Here is an 18,838-nt window from a genome sequence, read left to right on the forward strand (position 1 = left end):
AGTTAAGGCAATTGGTATATTGAAAAAGAGTAAGTTATATACTCACAAACCAGGGTTACCTCCATGCAACCACTGTATAAGCAGGTGAGGAGATTGACCTGTCCCCACTCAGGATTAAGAAGTCGCTCTCTGTAGACGTGAAAAAAGAAAGGGGTATCCCCCTCCACCAAGGGTGGATATGTACTATATTGTAAACTGAACAGAGGCGCCAAAAGGATAAAAACAGTATTTAAAATATTTAAAATCGCTTAGGAGGCAGTGGTGGACTTACCTCCCTCAAGCAGACACAAAAACTGTGTAGTTCGACAACAATAAATTTATTAGTACACTCCAGGGTTTTGCAACGCGTTTCGCGGCTCTATACCTGCTTCATCAGGCAGTGGAGATAGGAGTACACAGTATAATGTCAGAGTCACACCTGGTGCCAGGTGTGACTCTGACATTATACTGTGTACTCCTATCTCCACTGCCTGATGAAGCGGGTATAGACCCGCGAAACGCGTTGCAAAACCCTGGAGTGTACTAATAAATTTATTGTTGTCGAACTACACAGTTTTTGTGTCTGCTTGAGGGAGGTAAGTCCACCACTGCCTCCTAAGCGATTTTAAATATTTTAAATACTGTTTTTATCCTTTTGGCGCCTCTGTTCAGTTTACAATACATTCCAGATATTAAACGCTATAATTTAGCCTGCCTTAAACGACACATAAGAGATTGGATCAATAATTCTATATAGATATACTCTAACTGCGCACTTGAATCATCTTATGCGAATCCTTGGTCCTTGGCAGGATTATTACATTCCTCTCATAAGAATCTTCCCCCCATATTTAAAAGGTGTAAAATGTTCAATGACACTATAGTGGCTTGGAGGGAGATATGCAAAATGTTTACTCTTCCTTTCCACGTTTCAAAATATATGCCTTTATGGGGTCTTCCTGGGTTCCCGGCCAGTTTAGCACATGGGGGTTTTTTGGAATGGCAAGGAAAAGGTATTCAGAGACTAGGCCAATTGATAGATCTTTCTACCAGGAAATTATTATCTTTTTTAAAGATCAGACAAAAATTTCTTATACCCAAACACCATTTCTTATATTATGGTCAGTTGAAATCTTATGTAGAGAGTAGAAGGGAGCATTTTGAGAAAATAGCCACTTTAAATGCTCTGGATGGTTTTCTAGCCCCACATGTGCCCAAGCTTTCATTGTCTATGCTCCAAACTGACCTTCAAAAATTATGGTTGCCTAAAAAAGCCTTGAATAATCTAGTCAAATGGTCAAAAGATATACCCGGAGACGATATTCTAACTAAAATTCTTGAAGGGTATAAGGAGATTTATAAGGTGGTGATTGGGGAAAATTGGCGAGAATCACATTTAAAGTTTGTGCACAGAGCAAAATACGCTTTTAATATTAAATATACAAACCCTCCACCCTATTACACTCCAAAGTGCCCTAAATGTTTAGCTTTGAATGCTGATCTTTTCCACTGTTTCTGGGATTGCCCTATAGTGAAAAATCTTTGGAGCGAGGTGATGAAATTCATTGGGCGAATGTTTAAAATCCAGGTATAACCCACACCACTATTATGTCTCTTTAATTATGAGAAACCGGCCTCACAAAGTGGGGGTGTTAACCAGGCATTTTGCAAATTTTTGAGTAAGTTGGCTCACTTGACATTACTGGCAGCACGCAAGGTGATCTTTGACAAATGGATATTTAACAGTGGTCCCACAGTTTGGAATATTAAAGAAGAGTTCACTCATTTGTATCATTTAGACAAGTTGGATGCCTTATGCCATAAAGATAAAAAGACCAAGTCTATCTTTAAGAAGTGGAGACTTTTCATAATAACAACTCATACTCAACAGGATATCCGAGCTTTGATGGAACACTTTCGTTACACTAAATGGTATTTAATAGAACACCTACAAAGGTACATTGGGAAAACTGGATATCTCGTGATATGAAAAGCATACAGTTAGTACAGGGATGACAAGACAGGGAGAGGGGGGAGGTAGTAGGGGAGGGGGGATTAGGTCTTTATCTTTTGTATATATAGGTGGCACAAATATAGTCAAGTACAATGGTCAAATTAAAATGTACCGTCTAACATTGGAATACTTCGGCAGGAGAAAAATTGTACTTGTAAACTTTCTTGAACAGTATTTCTATATGCTACTGTACACCTGATATGTAAAATGTAAAAATCAAATAAAAATGTTGTTTAACCTCCCTAGCGTTCTGGATGAGCTGAGCTCGTCCAGAGACGCCGGAGGTCACGGCTCAGACCCTGGTGGGCCGATTTGAATTTTTTTCTTTTTTGTGAAACACGCAGCTAGCACTTTGCTAGCTGCGCGTTTCTCCGCTCGCCGCCGATCCGCCTCTACCCGACGCGAAAGAGGACCCCCGCCCGCACACCCTGTGTGCAGCCTGGCCAATCAGTGGAGTGGTGGATCAGGACTCCGTCTGACGTCACGACGTCAATGATGTCAGTTTGATTGTTGCCATGGCGACCGGGGAAGCCTTAAAGGAAATCCCGTTCAGAACGGGATTTCCGGATGGGTCTTCACGCCGGCGGCGATCGGAAGGGTGGGATGGATGGAGCACGGGGGGGGGGGGGGGAGCATGTAGCTAGCGATAGGCTAGCTACATGGAAAAAAAATTAGGTAAAAAAAACCCTCCCGCAGAATCAGAACGCCAGGGAGGTTAAAAAAAATGGTCTACCTTACTGCAGTTGAAAGTTACTGTAAATACAAATTATATGCATACAAATAGGATCCTAAGAGGTGATTCTAAGTCACATTCACATCCACACTGTACAGTCACACTCACTGCAGTGAAAAAATAGGTGTCTGAAAAAAAAACATTTTGTATACATGCATATATAAAAATATATTAAAAATAGAAGTACAAATATAAAAAGTAAAAATGAAAAATGGGAGCATCAAATGCATTTACCATTCAATGGAAAGTATTGTTGAAGGTTGCTGTCTCTTTAATTGTGTCCAAATCACTCAGGGAGTCCTGAATCCTAGTGTGTAAAAGTTCATCCAGTATGTGCTGGTATGTTTATAGCTGCAATCCCTGGATCAGTAAGAGGATTGATGGCTGAGCTGAATGAGCATCAGCACTCTATGTTCAAATGCCGTTCAGTGTAATGTTTGTGGCTGCAGTCCCTGCTCAGGTGTCAGGGCAGATAGCTGGGTTGAATAGCACAGTGTTCAGATGCTAATCACTGTCTCCCTGTGATTATCAATAGAGTGAGACAGGCAAAAATAGCTGAATAAATGCAGCTGCAACAGGAGGACTATGGGAGTAGAGCAGACTTCTACTCACAGTTAGCTGGAATTGTAGTGAGGATAGTGTATGGATGGCGTAAGATCTGCAGTGAAGCTCAGCTGGACCCGGCCGGCGGTGCAGCTGGCAGGATGGATGTGACCAGAAGCAGTCCTCTGCTCTCCTCTGGTGGGATATCACTCCTCCTGTCTGGTGCGGCTAGCGGTGGTGCACTTGCAGGTCAGTACTGCTCACAGCAGACACAGATATTTGCTCACAGACCTCTACTGGGGGAGGGGAACCCCCAATATTTCAAACTTGCAGCTGACAAACAATACAATTAGGTGCAATACCATTACAATTTATTCTTTAACTTATCTGTATGTTTTTTGGGATGTGGGTGGAAACCGGAGTGTCCGGATGAAACCCACACAGACACGGGAAGAACATACAAACTCTTTGCAGATATTGACCTGGCTGGGATTCGAACCAGGGACCCAGCGCTGATTCTAGAATGAATAGGGGCTTTGCTATTAACTGATAAAATTGGTGGTATTCCTTTATGCTATTCAACCCAAAATCTGACGATGAATATGCAGAAATGTGTAAAGGGGAGAATTAATGTGAATATGCGCCATTATCGTGGAAAACCATGGTGAGTGAGAAAAGCCCGAATTGCCCATGAGATCAAGCATAAAAATCTCACTCACTCATCCCCACTAAAAATGTACCCACTCCTAGCATCCACATATACACTGAGTGTGGCAAATATTTTCTTTATGACAAGATTCTGTTTGGTAGTCACAGATCAGTCAGCTGCATCCTCGTGATCTTGTAAATACAACAAACAACCATAGGAAAACATCGAAACCAACAGTAATAAGTTTCACTTCCTGGTGCTGCACGACTATAAAAGGGAACACTGAAGTCACATAAGCAGAGCAGAAGGTAGAACATCATCCAAGTGGAGAAAATAGTTACAGGATGGAGTCTGAATCAAAAACAATGTACCACCAACATGATGAGTTTCCGAGTAAAGAATACCTTGAGTTATTTTTCTCGAACAAGCCAGACATGGCGTTTGCAGATGATTCGTGGAAATTCCCTATGGCCAATTTGCATTACATCTTCAGCTCTGGTAGGTATAGATCAGCATTTATCCCATACACCATAAATATAAGAAAACAGCATTAAAAAAGACATATTTAAACTCTTATCTCGTAAAATGTATTCCCTGATTTCGGGCACAAGACAAGCAACAAAGGGTCATAAAGGAGGTTTGAAGAAGCCTCCATAGTTTGCCCTGTGGTAGGGCTGGTAGGTAGAGGTGACTTGCAGCCTACTAGTAAATCTCTTCCACTTATATTTACTATGCTATTGCATACACATGTCTTAAGGTGTCAATTAACAGTAGAATTTTTTTGTGAACAATCGTCTTTTTGATCAGATATTTAGATGGTTGATTGCCATGGTGAATTTTTTAATAGATATGATTGTAACTGGTCTAGATACGATCACAAGCTGAATTCTTTAATGGTGTGAATTGATGAAATACAATCTTTAAAATTAATATGAACAAAATCCAAGACGCAAAACAGTGAGGGAGCCATGCCCTAAATGTATGGACGGCAATCTAAACGTATGGGGGGCAGGGCAAGCGGGGTAGTATACCAAAGGCAGTGTGTTTTAGGTCATCTAGTAGGAAGTACAACTTGGCCAGAGGTCAAAAGGGGAACTGGCCTAAGCTAGAGCATATGCTTGTCAGAAAAAAAATGAGCTTTGAAGGCACGTCTAAAGATATCAAAGGTTGGAGAGTGACAGATGTGTTGTGGCAGGGAATTCCAGAAGAGGGGTTACATGAGAAATCTTGTATATGTGAATGACAGAAGATGATTCTAGAAGAGGACAATAGAAGATCATGTGCAGATCTGACATTGCAATTGGGTCGGTATCTGGAAACTAGTGAGGAGATGCACACAGGAGAGAGATTATATCTGAATTATCTTTTTAAAAATAAAATTGGTCTCTAAAAATGGCATCATATGAATAGGCAGCTTAACTTTGAGGCACTAGAATAGGAACCATGGGTCACACCGAAAGATTATTTAAACTTCCAAACCTTACTGTGTGTTTGCAAATATGTGTGACATATGCTTCTGATTTAATGGCAAAAGAATTGACCCAGAGTATACCAATTTATCTTGTACTGGCATGTTGATTGCCTTTCTCTGGAGTCTTCCCTTGCACAGGTTATAAAAATGCTCAAAGAAGTTTTGCTTTTATCTGCGTATTTCAGTGGACTCTACATTTAGGGAATGGTGACTTTTTGACTTTGACAAAACATACGCAACTAATGCCTGTGTTTTTAATTTCAATTATAGATAGATACTGTTGTAGAGAAATCTGAGGTTCCTCTTTAGGATTTTTTTTTCTTATTCCTAAGATTATGTAGCAACTGTAGAGAATAGGGACTGCAATGGAATTGGCAGTCACTCTTCTTTCATCTGTATGGTGCCACCTAAAGCTGAGAATTGGTGAAACTCACAAACATCACTGCTTTTGCTAAAAAGCCTTTTCTGAACTCGTAGCTCAGACATTGAAATTACATTAATAACGTAACATGATTTTTAACATCCCTGTAGGTTTTTCAAAGGGAAAAATTTTGATGGATGTCACTGCTGGTCCCATCATTCATCATCTCTTATCAGCTTGTAATGTCTTCAAGGAAATAATATTACTGAAGGTCAATGCGAAATGTAACATGGAAACAAACAAATGGCTAAATTCTGATGCTGAATGTTTTGATTGGACTCACACCTTAAAGCATGCCACCAAGTTGGAAGGAAAGAGGTGAGATGTCTTGTAAATGCAATCTACGAAGGGATGAAATTACTTTATACTCATTTCCCTGGCTGGATAGTGTAATGGTTAAGGGCTCCGCCTCTGACACAGGAGATCTGGGTTCGAATCTTGGCTCTGCCTGTTCAGTAATCCAGTACCTATTCTGTAAGGAGTTCTTTGAGCATGTCTCCCTAACACTGCTAATGCCTACTGAGTGCGCTCTAGTGGCTGCCTCACAAGCGCTCTGAGTCCGACAGGAGAAGAGCGCTATACAAAAAAAGGAATTATTATTATTTCATATGGGAAGAATTAAAGGATACATGAGATAAGCGAGAATATATGAGATGGCTATACCTGGGGCTAGGATGAACAATATGAAATGAACATTCGTAGCGAGCACGTTTACTTTAATGGCAGATGAACTTCTACAATTAGTGGTGCTCATAATGGGTCAATTACGCAAAATTTCTTGTAATTTTTTACAATTACGTATTGCATTATTGCGATTACGTTAAGTACAGCATGCTATGTTTGTGAATCATAATTACGCCTGTAATATAATACTACCAGTAGGGCTGAGCTCTCGGATTCTGAATTTCGAGTTTGGCATCGGAATTTGGCAGTTCCGAGTACACACTTGAAACTCAAAAATTTGGCAGTTCCGAGTATCGAATTCGCATTTCCATTGAAGTCAATAGTGCCAAATTCCGCAGTTCATTGTGAAGCCCCCATACATGCTATCATCACCAAATTTGGCATGTATATTAAGCAGATGAGTAGGAACATGGTAAAAAAAAATTGTGAAAAGACCTTTTAGTTTTTGAGCAATTCGATTTCCAAGTCTAATGGGAAAAATGTTTTTTAAACTGGGTAAAATTACACTGCTGCAGTACAGGTTACTGCATTCCGAGTTCTGTATACATATTGTATACATTTCATGAAAACAGACAACTTGGGGTCCCCCCTCTTGAGCCTCCTTAACTCCTTGCCCCCATGCAGGCTGGGATAGTCAGAATGCGGAGTCCTGGCCACGTGGGGCTTCGCACCCTGAGCTATACCAGCCTGCATGGTCCATGGTATGGGGGGGCTCTAGAGGAGAGGGGCAGCCAAGCCTCCCCCTCTCCCCCAGAGCCCTTGTCCAATCCAGGGGCTCTTCCCCACCTCTGGTGCCCCAGGAGGAGGTGGGGGCCCCCGATGGAGGGGGGGTTCATGGTGCGATCCAGGGGTCCGTCTTAAAAAAGCGGATCCCTGGAGGCCACCCCCTCCTCAGGAAAAATGAGTATAGGGGTACACAGAACCCCTTACCCATTTCCACAAACAGTTAAAAAAAGAAATAGAAACAAGACAACGAAAAAAAAAGTCCTTTATTGTTTTATATTAACCAGGGATACTTACCTTGTGATAACCCCACGCCAGTATCCTCTTAGGAGATCCCACACACCTGCCCAACTCCCGAGGCTGAATGGCTGTAGACGGCCTCTGAAATCTGTATTGCATAAGCTGGAAACACAAAAATTGTTTTCTGAAACCAGAAGTTTCGTCAAATAGTGCCACATGCAAAATGGCTGCTGGGGAATCCCCGTTCCCCAGAGGCCACCGCAGAGTGTCAGAATGAGCTTTATTTCACATGAATGGGTGGGTGCAGGGGACCAGGGCATCTCCTGCACTGGTCACCTGGACCCACCATCTATGTGAAAAATGGCTGGTTTCACCACTCTAGTGTGGCCTCCAGCGATCAGGGATTTCCCATTGGCCATTGTGATTGCATCCCTGTTTGCTAAAATTTCTTGTTTCAAAGGCAACATTTTCATGTTCCCAGCCTCTGCTATACAGATGCAGAGGCTGACTGTGACCATTCAGTGGCGGGAGTTCATTGGTGTGGGAGGGCTGTGGGATGTCCTAAGAGGACACTGGCGTGGGACCACTGCTGAGGATACTGGCGTGGGATTATCACAAGGTAAGTATCCCTGGTTAATCTAGAACAATAGAGGACTTTTTTCACTGTCGTGTTTTTATTTCTTTTTTTAACTCTTTGTGGAAATGGGTAAGGGGTACTATGTACACCAATACTCATTTCTCCTGGGGAGGGGGCGGCCTCCAGGGATCCGCCTGTAGCCCCAGATTGCACCATGAACACTCCCCCAGGACCACGGCAGCTCCCACCTCCTCCTGTCCGCCCCTCTCCTCCAGATCCCACCATACCATGGACCATGTGGGCTGGTATAGCTCAGGGTGCGAAGCCCCACGCGGCCGGGACTCCGCAATCTGGCTATCCCAGCCTGCATGGGGGACAAGGGGTTACAGAAGCTCGGGAGGGGGGACCCCACGCTGTCTGTTTTCATGAAACGTATACAATATGTATACAGAACTCTGAATACAGTAACCTGTACTGCATTCTAGGTTACTAGGTTAGCACCGCTTTGTAAATCGAGCCCTAAATATGTAAAATGCATTCGTATGTGAAAAAAATTGTGTTCATCAGCTGGTATACTGCGCACATGCAGGTATTATTTAAATGTTTAATATGAAAAATCAAAATTGCAAATTTCACATTACGATTACGATGCATAATCAGAATTATTATGTGTAATTACACATCAACGTAATTTCTGCCCACCACTATCTAAAACCTTCAGGGCATCTCTGCAGCCACAATTTCTTTAAAAAAAAAGTGTACTAAGTGTCCAAAAACCCATAAAGTGGCATGACGGAGGGGGATCAATGGCAAAATATTCACCAAAAATGTGGTTTTTTTTAAACAAACGCTTTTTTAATGTTTTTTTTTTTTTTTTTTTTAAAGGAGATGTTAATCGCCTCCAACTTTAGAAGTTATTGTAACGATCGGTGTCAGCACACGGAGAGAATCTGATTATTGGTGATCTGCAGTATCACCAAGAATACAGATATATACCTGATTATTGATGATCTGCAGAATCACCAATAATACAGATATAGAGCTAACCTCTGGACACCTGTATAATTGTGAGTGTTTGGTGCAACAGTCAAGACTTTGAGTAAACCACCTGATGAGCAGGTGGTCCTTGGCAGTATGGGCAATACTGCTTTTTAGAGAAGCCTGAGAACCTTCCAGCTGCTTGAGACCTTCCAAGGTGTGGAGTCTCAGGCTGAAGGTAGGAAGGGCCAGGGAGTGAGTGACACCTGAAGGTGGATGTCACTAGCGGATCTAGAGACTATCTCCTAAAGGGGAGAGATAGCTCTCGAGGTCGGGCAAGCCAGGTCGGCAACACACGGACAGACAAAGTACAAAGACAGAAGGCTGATTCGGTATCCAAGGCAGGCAGGGTTGGCAACGGATAATCAGATGTGCGTGGTACCGAATCAGAGCATGGAGGGATAGTCAGGAAAGCAATAGGTCATAACAGATATCAAATCAAACAATGCCTAGTCTTGGGTGTGAGGTCCTTGGTCTCTACACCCTGGAACTAGTCTGAAGAATAACAGAATGATAACACAAGTTCCCTAGTCTTGGGTGTGAGGTCCGTGGTCTCTACACCCTGGAACTAGTCTGAAGTATAACAGAATGATAACACAAGTTCTCTAGTCTTGGGTGTGAGGTCCGTGGTCTCTACACCCTGGAACTAGTCTGAAGTATAACAGAATGATAACACAAGTTCCCTAGTCTTGGGTGTGAGGTCCGTGGTCTCTACACCCTGGAACTAGTCTGAAGTATAACAGAATGATAACACAAGTTCCCTAGTCTTGGGTGTGAGGTCCGTGGTCTCTACACCCTGGAACTAGTCTGAAGTATAACAGAATGATAACACAAGTTCCCTAGTCTTGGGTGTGAGGTCCGTGGTCTCTACACCCTGGAACTAGTCTGAAGTATAACAGAATGATAACACAAGTTTTCTGGCTCAGTGTGAATTCCCAGGTCCTCCTGGTTCAAACACACTGTAGGATCTGACTAAGGTCTGAGTGCTTCCACGTAGTGTTCGCAACTTTGCACTTGTGACTGACCAGCAGTAACTATATATAGAACAGCACTCTCTGGCGCCACCCTAAGTGAAAGACCAATAGTTACTAGCTCTGAGGTCAGCTCACCAACCTGATCAGCTGATCCCTCTCCGTTTGTCATAAAGTTTCCGCCTCTCTGCACGTGCGCGCGTATTCCTCAATCTGTGTGCACTAGAAGGCCCAGCCACATCAGACGCATGCTGCTGCGTTCAAACCGCCGCGCTGGAACTAGCCGCCTTGCTATCAGTACACGCGGCGGCTTTTCCGTGTTCTCTCACAGTACCAGACGCCCGCCCTTGCATGCAAACCGCCGCGCTGGACGCAGAATCAGCCGCCTTGCCTTCAGTACACGCAGCGGCTTTTCCGCGTTTCCTCGCAGTTATTAGCAAAGCCCCCAAACAAATTAGAAACACCAAATTTCCAGGGTATACAGAACTCCGAATGCAGTAACCTGTACTGTAGCACTGTCATTTTTTTGCAGTTTAAAATCAATTTTTCCTATGAAATTTTGAAATCAATTTGCTCAAAAACTATAAGGTCTTTTCACAATTTTTTTTTTTTACCACGTTCCTACTCATCTGCTTAATGTACACTACATGCCAAATTTGGTGAAGATAGCATCTATGGGGGCTTCACAATTAACTGCGGAAGATGCATTTGAAACAAAAAGAAAAATCGAGAGCCCAATATAGTGCAGTAAGTCTAACAATTGTTGGCAAAATAATTAACAGATGTGGATATACTCACAAACATGGTTACCACATAGGCAACCACATAAAATGCAGGTGGGGAGCATTAGAACCTGACCCCATTCAGGTTTAAGAAGTCGCTCTCTTTAGATAGAAAGAAGGGGAGAGTCCACTCCACCCAAGGTGGACTATATACTGTGCAAATTTGGACAGAGGCGCCAGGCAGGTTAAAATGATCTAAAAACAACATCAGGCAAGGAGTGCAAGCTCAAAAAGGTCCAATAGTGGCAATGCGTCTCTATATACCTTTTTGAGCTTGCACTCCTTGCCTGATGAAGCAGGTTGTACCTGCGAAACGCGTTGCGGAGTGCCAAAATAAATTGTTATTTGCGATTTGAACAATCTCGATTGTCCATCATTTCAGGAGGTAAGTCCACCTGTACTCCTTTTTAGTTGCTTTTAGATCATTTTAACCTAACCGTGGAAGATGGCACTATTGAATTCAATAGAAATGCACTCGGAACGCTAAAATTCGGAACACGAAATTCGGTTTTCGCCGGCGGTACACCGAATGTAGTTGAAATCGGAATTCAGCTGTTCCGATCAGCCCTAATTACCAGTGTACTGCGCATGCGAGGCTATTAGTCAGATACTAAGGGCTTGATTCACAAAAGGGTGCCTAGTGTTAGCACGTCTGTGAAAAGCCTCTTAGCATGCCTAAAAGAGCTTTCCGTGTGCTAATTCGCGCGCAAAACGCATCGCGCACAAAGTTTTGCATGGATTTGTGCTGCATGGAGCGCATGAAACATTGCACCATTCACGTGCTAAATACACTTATTAGGCGTATTTAGCGTGCGAACGTGTGACGTTTCAGTTAGTAAGCACACCCAAACCCTTTAGGCGTGCTAACTAGGTTAGCACCACTATGTGAATCAAGCCTTAAATGTGTAAAATACATTTGTATGCGAAAAAAATTGTGTTCATCAGCTGGTATACTGCGCACATGCAGGTATTATTTAAATATTCAATGTGAAAAATCAATTTGTATGTATAAAAATGTTTGCATCTGAAAATACACTAAAATTACACTAACTAAGTAATTAAAGTTTGTGATTACGTTTTCAGCTACTTTTTTACGCAAAATCTGCAAATTTCACATTAGGATTACGATGCATAATCAGAATTATTATGTGTAATTACACATTGACGTAATTTCTGCCCACCACCATCTATAACCTTCAGGGCATCTCTGCAGCCACAATTTCTTTAAACAAAAGGTGTACTAAGTGTCCAAAAATCCATAAAGTGGCATGACGGAGGGGTGTCAATGGCAAAATATTCACCAAAAATGTGTTTTTTTACACAAACGCTTTTTTAATGTTTTTTTTTTTTTTTTAAAGGAGATGTTGTTTATTGCCACCAACTTTAGAAGTTATTAGCAAAGCCCTCATACATATTAGAAACACCAAATTTTCAGGGTATGTTATGGAGAAGAGTGGGAACAAGATGGGAGAAATGAAAAAGACCTTGTAGTTTTGTAGAAAATCTATTATGAAAACTTCAAAGAAAAGATGATGAAGTCTGCAGAATTAAAAATGTTATCACTCTGGGACTTGCTATACTTAGTGTAACAAGTCCAAGGCTGGGAATGTGATCAACAGTTGTGGTCAGTGATCGAAGCGTGTGGCATTCTCCATCATTCATCGAGTTTCGGGAGGATATGGTGCAGGATCATTTCTAAGCATACTGTCATGTTTTGTCCATGGCTTGGACAAGGGCTCTGGGGAGAGGGGGGGCTTGGCCACCCCGTCTCTTCCAGAGCCCCCCATACCATGTAGACTAGTATACAGTAGCTCAGGCTGGGGAGCCCCACACGGTCCGGGCTCTGTCAGAGCCGCTCCAACACTATGGAACTCCCTACCTCCACCCATTAGGGCAGCCCCCTCCTTTAACACCTTCATGAAGGCCCTCAAAACTCACCTTTTCACTCTGGCCTACCACCCCTCACAATTGCTCTAAACCCACAGCTGAACTCTGGTCCCCTACCTCTCGTGTCCCTACCTCTCCCTCTAGATTGTAAGCCTTTGGGCAGGGTCCTCCTCCTTTTGTGTCCTTCCCAATCATACACCTCCATTACTGTAAACCCATGCTATGCATTTGAGTGAACCTAACTTGCCTAATCTCCATGTTCCATCCAGTGACTGACTAAGCATTATCTTGTACTCATACTGTGCTTTATGATCTGGTTTTCTTGTATTTCTGTATTGTCATATTGCTGTATGTCACCCCTAAATATTGTCTGTAACCTAAATTAATGTCCAGCGCTGCGTAATATGTTGGCGCTTTATAAATACAATAAATAATAATAATAATAATAATAACCCAGCCAGCATGGGTGACAAGGGGTTGAAGAGGCTTGGGAGGGGGGACCCCATAACACTTAAAAAAATGAACCATGATTTGATCAATAAAATGTTAAGTAAAAAAAAAATCGGTTAATGAACAAGACAGGGATTGTAGATTTGGTCTTAACCTGAATCTGTCTATCAGTCAAAACACTGTCCCATCTATTTCCCCTGTACCTCCTGTATGCCACCTTGTGCCTTCATTTTCCCTTTGCCTCCACTGTGTCCCTTTGTAACACCTCTGCCCACCATTCGTCAATTTTGCCTCGTTTTGTGAAATTATTAAGGCAGCCATTGTAAACAGTTGTTTGTGTAAATTGCAAAAACATTTTTGCGCAAACGACAAAAAACAAACAGGAACAGGCCCAATTTTATTTTTAAAAAGATCATGTAGTTTTTGACAAAACCGATTTAAAAAAAGAATCCACAGTTTTTGAACTCAGTAAAACTATCATATTACCATGTTCTTTGATTTTTTTAAATCTATTTTCCCAAAAACTATAAGGTGTTTTTAACATTTTTTTTACTTGATCCCACAGAATCAAATTTAGCAATGTTGGGCTGTTCGTATCTGCGGGTCTTTTGTAATTTGGGTGTTAGTAAATTAGACTACCTGTAATTATTTACAGTGGATATTTAGCCTTAGGTTTTCAGTTCCAACAGATTTGCATTAAGGCCCCAAAACTACTACAAACTCCAGTTTATGTGCGTAAAGTAAGCTATCCTCTTCCCATGCATATGCCTATGGGCCAGAACACTTAAAAGATGAGGTTCTGAAATACTCCCACATATAGAAAAGTGCACACATCCAGGTACAGTATGACCATCTCATTGTGTCACCTTAGCTATCCCTTGAGTAAGTTTGGGCCAGGTGGCATAAGACCAGTGCCAGACTCAATCCAGAACCAGCTTGTTCAGTATTACTGTGTCGTAAGATCATTTCATGAATCCTGTTACTTTTTTCATTAGTGACCAAATTGAGGACAAGATTACACAGGTAAAGTCAGCCATCAGTCAAGTTATACCATGTGACTTTGAAAAGGAAAATATAACCGATCCGGCCGTGCTTCCACTTGCCGACTGCATCCTCAGTTTGGGGGTAATGGATACCATCAACAAAAATGAAGATGATTATATGAGGAACATGGAAAAGCTCTCAAAGATGTTGAAACCCGGAGGCCACCTGATACTAGTCGGGGCATTAAACACATCTTACATTATAATTGGAGGAGAAAGATTTCATGTTTTTTGCTATGATGAAAGCTTTGTGAAAAAAGCCCTTAACAAGTTGGGCTTTGTTATTGATTACTGTGCAGTGCAGAGGAGGAAGAATGATAGTGAAATTATTGATTACAAAGCTCTTATGTTTGTCACAGCTTGCAAGACCAAGTAGGTCAAGACAATTGTTCGCCTTCATCTCTGGCCTGTGCAGCTATTAAACTTTACAAAATATAATAAAGAAAGAGTGTAACTTGGGTTTAAAGAGGAATAAAACCCAGAATTTCTACTTTGCTCTAATAGATTATTTACAGCATATTATATACAACTAGCATTTTTTTTTACTAGAACTGCATTCAAAGGGTTAACACAGGCATTAGAAGCTTAGAGATGGAAGCATCTGAACTTGTAGATAATGTTATCTTGTGTTTAATTGTATCAAGTGAGGAATGTAAACAAAGCCTTCTCTCACGCTGCTGAGTCTCTTAAAGACAGTGAGACAACCAGAAAGCATCAGAAAGCATTTATGCTTAAGTTAGAGGATGAATAAAGCAGTTATGAATAAAATGCAATGTAAGCTCTCAGAGTAAAATAAGTGTACTTTAGGAACGTATGATTTCTAAATGAGTAATAATAATACTTATGCACAAAAGCAAATATGCTAACCGTATGGCATATAAAAAGTAGGAAAACATGTTTTTATTGAATATTAGGTCAGGGTTTTATACCGCTTTAAACTGTCTTTGAAGATGTTTGTATTTGTTCCCTCCATCTCCACCAATTTCAAATATCCATGCCACTAAGTCCATCTGCATCTTAGTAACATAGATGTTAAAAGAAATCGGTATTGCATGGAAGATGTGACCGCCATCTTTTTCCCTTTTAAAGGGACACTTAAGTCAAACAAAAAAAATGAGTTTTACTCACCTGGGGCTTCCAATAGCCAGCTGCAGCTGTCCGGTGCCCTCGCCGTCTCCCTCCGATCCTCCTGGCCCCGCCGGCAGCCACTTCCTGTTTCGGTGACAGGAGCTGACAGGCTGGGGACGCGAGTGATTGTTCGCGTTCCCAGACACATTAGCACCCTCTATGCTGCTATATGGTATATGATATATGCTATAGCAGCATAGATGGCGCTATTGTGGCCAGCAACGCGAAGAATCACTCGCGTCCCCATCCAGTCAGCTCCTGTCACCGAAACAGGAAGTGGCTGCCAGCGGGGCCAGGAGGATCGGAGGGAGACGGCAAGGGCACCGGACAGCTGAAGGGGGCTATTGGAAACCCCAGGTGAGTAAAACTCATTTTTTTTTTGACTTAAGTGTCCCTTTAAATAATATCAGATGCCTGGCTTTATTATTATTATTATTATTATTATTTTTATTAGTAGTAGTAGTAGTAGTGTCACCTGGGTATGCTTCACTGTCTGGTCCGCAAAGACTTCTACATCATTTTATGTTTACTCCGGCCCACCAGCGGTCTGAAGTATGTTGACCCGGCCCTCAACCCAAAATGTTTGGGGACCCCTGGTCTAGAGGGTAAGACAGAAACCTACTACACACTAGGTCCTGGGTTCAAATCCCAGCTATGGTATATAAGCATGCTTTTCAAAAAGTACAAATCCTTAATCATGCTACTTTTTCTATCGAATTGATCATAATGGAAGTATGGTTTATGCTACCGGCAGCTTTAGCATGCAGTGTGGGTCATGGTCTAGAGGGTAAGACAGATACCTACTACACACTAGGTCCTGGGTTCAAATCCCAGCTATGGTATATAAGCATGCTTTTCAAAAAGTACAAATCCTTAATCATGCTACTTTTTCTATCGAATTGATCATAATGGAAGTATGGTTTATGCTACCGGCAGCTTTAGCATGCAGTGTGGGTCATGGTCTAGAGGGTAAGACAGATACCTACTACACACTAGGTTCTGGGTTCAAATCCCAGCTATGGTATATAAATAAGCATGCTTTTCAAAAAGTACAAATCCTTAATCATGCTACTTTTTCTATCGAATTGATCATAATGGAAGTATGGTTCATGCTACCGGCAGCTTTAGCATGCAGTGTGGGTCATGGTCTAGAGGGTAAGACACATACCTACTACACACTAGGTTCTGGGTTCAAATCCCAGCTATGGTATATAAATAAGCATGCTTTTCAAAAAGTACAAATCCTTAATCATGCTACTTTTTCTATCGAATTGATCATAATGGAAGTATGGTTCATGCTACCGGCAGCTTTAGCATGCAGTGTGGGTCATGGTCTAGAGGGTAAGACACATACCTACTACACACTAGGTTCTGGGTTCAAATCCCAGCTATGGTATATAAATAAGCATGCTTTTCAAAAAGTACAAATCCTTAATCATGCTACTTTTTCTATCGAATTGATCATAATGGAAGTATGGTTTATGCTACCGGCAGCTTTAGCATGCAGTGTGGGTCATGGTCTAGAGGGTAAGACAGATACCTACTACACACTAGGTTCTGGGTTCAAATCCCAGCTATGGTATATAAATAAGCATGCTTTTCAAAAAGTACAAATCCTTAATCATGCTACTTTTTCTATCGAATTGATCATAATGGAAGTATGGTTTATGCTACCGGCAGCTTTAGCATGCAGTGTGGGTCATGGTCTAGAGGGTAAGACAGATACCTACTACACACTAGGTTCTGGGTTCAAATCCCAGCTATGGTATATAAATAAGCATGCTTTTCAAAAAGTACAAATCCTTAATCATGCTACTTTTTCTATCGAATTGATCATAATGGAAGTATGGTTTATGCTACCGGCAGCTTTAGCATGCAGTGTGGGTCATGGTCTAGAGGGTAAGACAGATACCTACTACACACTAGGTTCTGGGTTCAAATCCCAGCTATGGTATATAAATAAGCATGCTTTTCAAAAAGTACAAATCCTTAATCATGCTACTTTTTCTATCGAATTGATCATAATGGAAGTATGGTTTATGCTACCGGCAGCTTTAGCATGCAGTGTGGGTCATGGTCTAGAGGGTAAGACAGATACCTACTACACACTAGGTTCTGGGTTCAAATCCCAGCTATGGTATATAAATAAGCATGCTTTTCAAAAAGTACAAATCCTTAATCATGCTACTTTTTCTATCGAATTGATCATAATGGAAGTATGGTTTATGCTACCGGCAGCTTTAGCATGCAGTGTGGGTCATGGTCTAGAGGGTAAGACAGATACCTACTACACACTAGGTTCTGGGTTCAAATCCCAGCTATGGTATATAAATAAGCATGCTTTTCAAAAAGTACAAATCCTTAATCATGCTACTTTTTCTATCGAATTGATCATAATGGAAGTATGGTTTATGCTACCGGCAGCTTTAGCATGCAGTGTGGGTCATGGTCTAGAGGGTAAGACAGATACCTACTACACACTAGGTTCTGGGTTCAAATCCCAGCTATGGTATATAAATAAGCATGCTTTTCAAAAAGTACAAATCCTTAATCATGCTACTTTTTCTATCGAATTGATCATAATGGAAGTATGGTTTATGCTACCGGCAGCTTTAGCATGCAGTGTGGGTCATGGTCTAGAGGGTAAGACAGATACCTACTACACACTAGGTTCTGGGTTCAAATCCCAGCTATGGTATATAAATAAGCATGCTTTTCAAAAAGTACAAATCCTTAATCATGCTACTTTTTCTATCGAATTGATCATAATGGAAGTATGGTTTATGCTACCGGCAGCTTTAGCATGCAGTGTGGGTCATGGTCTAGAGGGTAAGACAGATACCTACTACACACTAGGTTCTGGGTTCAAATCCCAGCTATGGTATATAAATAAGCATGCTTTTCAAAAAGTACAAATCCTTAATCATGCTACTTTTTCTATCGAATTGATCATAATGGAAGTATGGTTTATGCTACCGGCAGCTTTAGCATGCAGTGTGGGTCATGGTCTAGAGGGTAAGACAGATACCTACTACACACTAGGTTCTGGGTTCAAATCCCAGCTATGGTATATAAATAAGCATGCTTTTCAAAAAGTACAAATCCTTAATCATGCTACTTTTTCTATCGAATTGATCATAATGGAAGTATGGTTTATGCTACCGGCAGCTTTAGCATGCAGTGTGGGTCATGGTCTAGAGGGTAAGACAGATACCTACTACACACTAGGTTCTGGGTTCAAATCCCAGCTATGGTATATAAATAAGCATGCTTTTCAAAAAGTACAAATCCTTAATCATGCTACTTTTTCTATCGAATTGATCATAATGGAAGTATGGTTTATGCTACCGGCAGCTTTAGCATGCAGTGTGGGTCATGGTCTAGAGGGTAAGACAGATACCTACTACACACTAGGTTCTGGGTTCAAATCCCAGCTATGGTATATAAATAAGCATGCTTTTCAAAAAGTACAAATCCTTAATCATGCTACTTTTTCTATCGAATT

At 41.5% G+C, this 18,838-nt stretch overlaps 2 protein-coding genes across 2 annotated transcripts in view; one reads left to right on the forward strand and one right to left on the reverse strand.

Moving 5' to 3' along the window:
• Nucleotides 1-18,838, reverse strand: part of LOC137524164 (indolethylamine N-methyltransferase-like) — a 543,463-nt gene that overhangs the window by 99,132 nt on the left and 425,493 nt on the right. The gene's annotated exons all lie outside the window — the stretch shown is intronic.
• LOC137525424 (indolethylamine N-methyltransferase-like) lies at nt 4,207-15,215 on the forward strand. Its single transcript, XM_068246503.1, has 3 exons — nt 4,207-4,416; nt 5,921-6,128; nt 14,158-15,215. Exons 1-3 carry the CDS (start codon nt 4,263-4,265, stop codon nt 14,579-14,581), a joined length of 786 nt encoding a protein of 261 aa, XP_068102604.1. The 5' UTR covers nt 4,207-4,262; the 3' UTR covers nt 14,582-15,215.

Source organism: Hyperolius riggenbachi, chromosome 7 (assembly GCF_040937935.1).
Source record: "Hyperolius riggenbachi isolate aHypRig1 chromosome 7, aHypRig1.pri, whole genome shotgun sequence".
Taxonomy (NCBI): Eukaryota; Metazoa; Chordata; class Amphibia; order Anura; family Hyperoliidae; genus Hyperolius; species Hyperolius riggenbachi.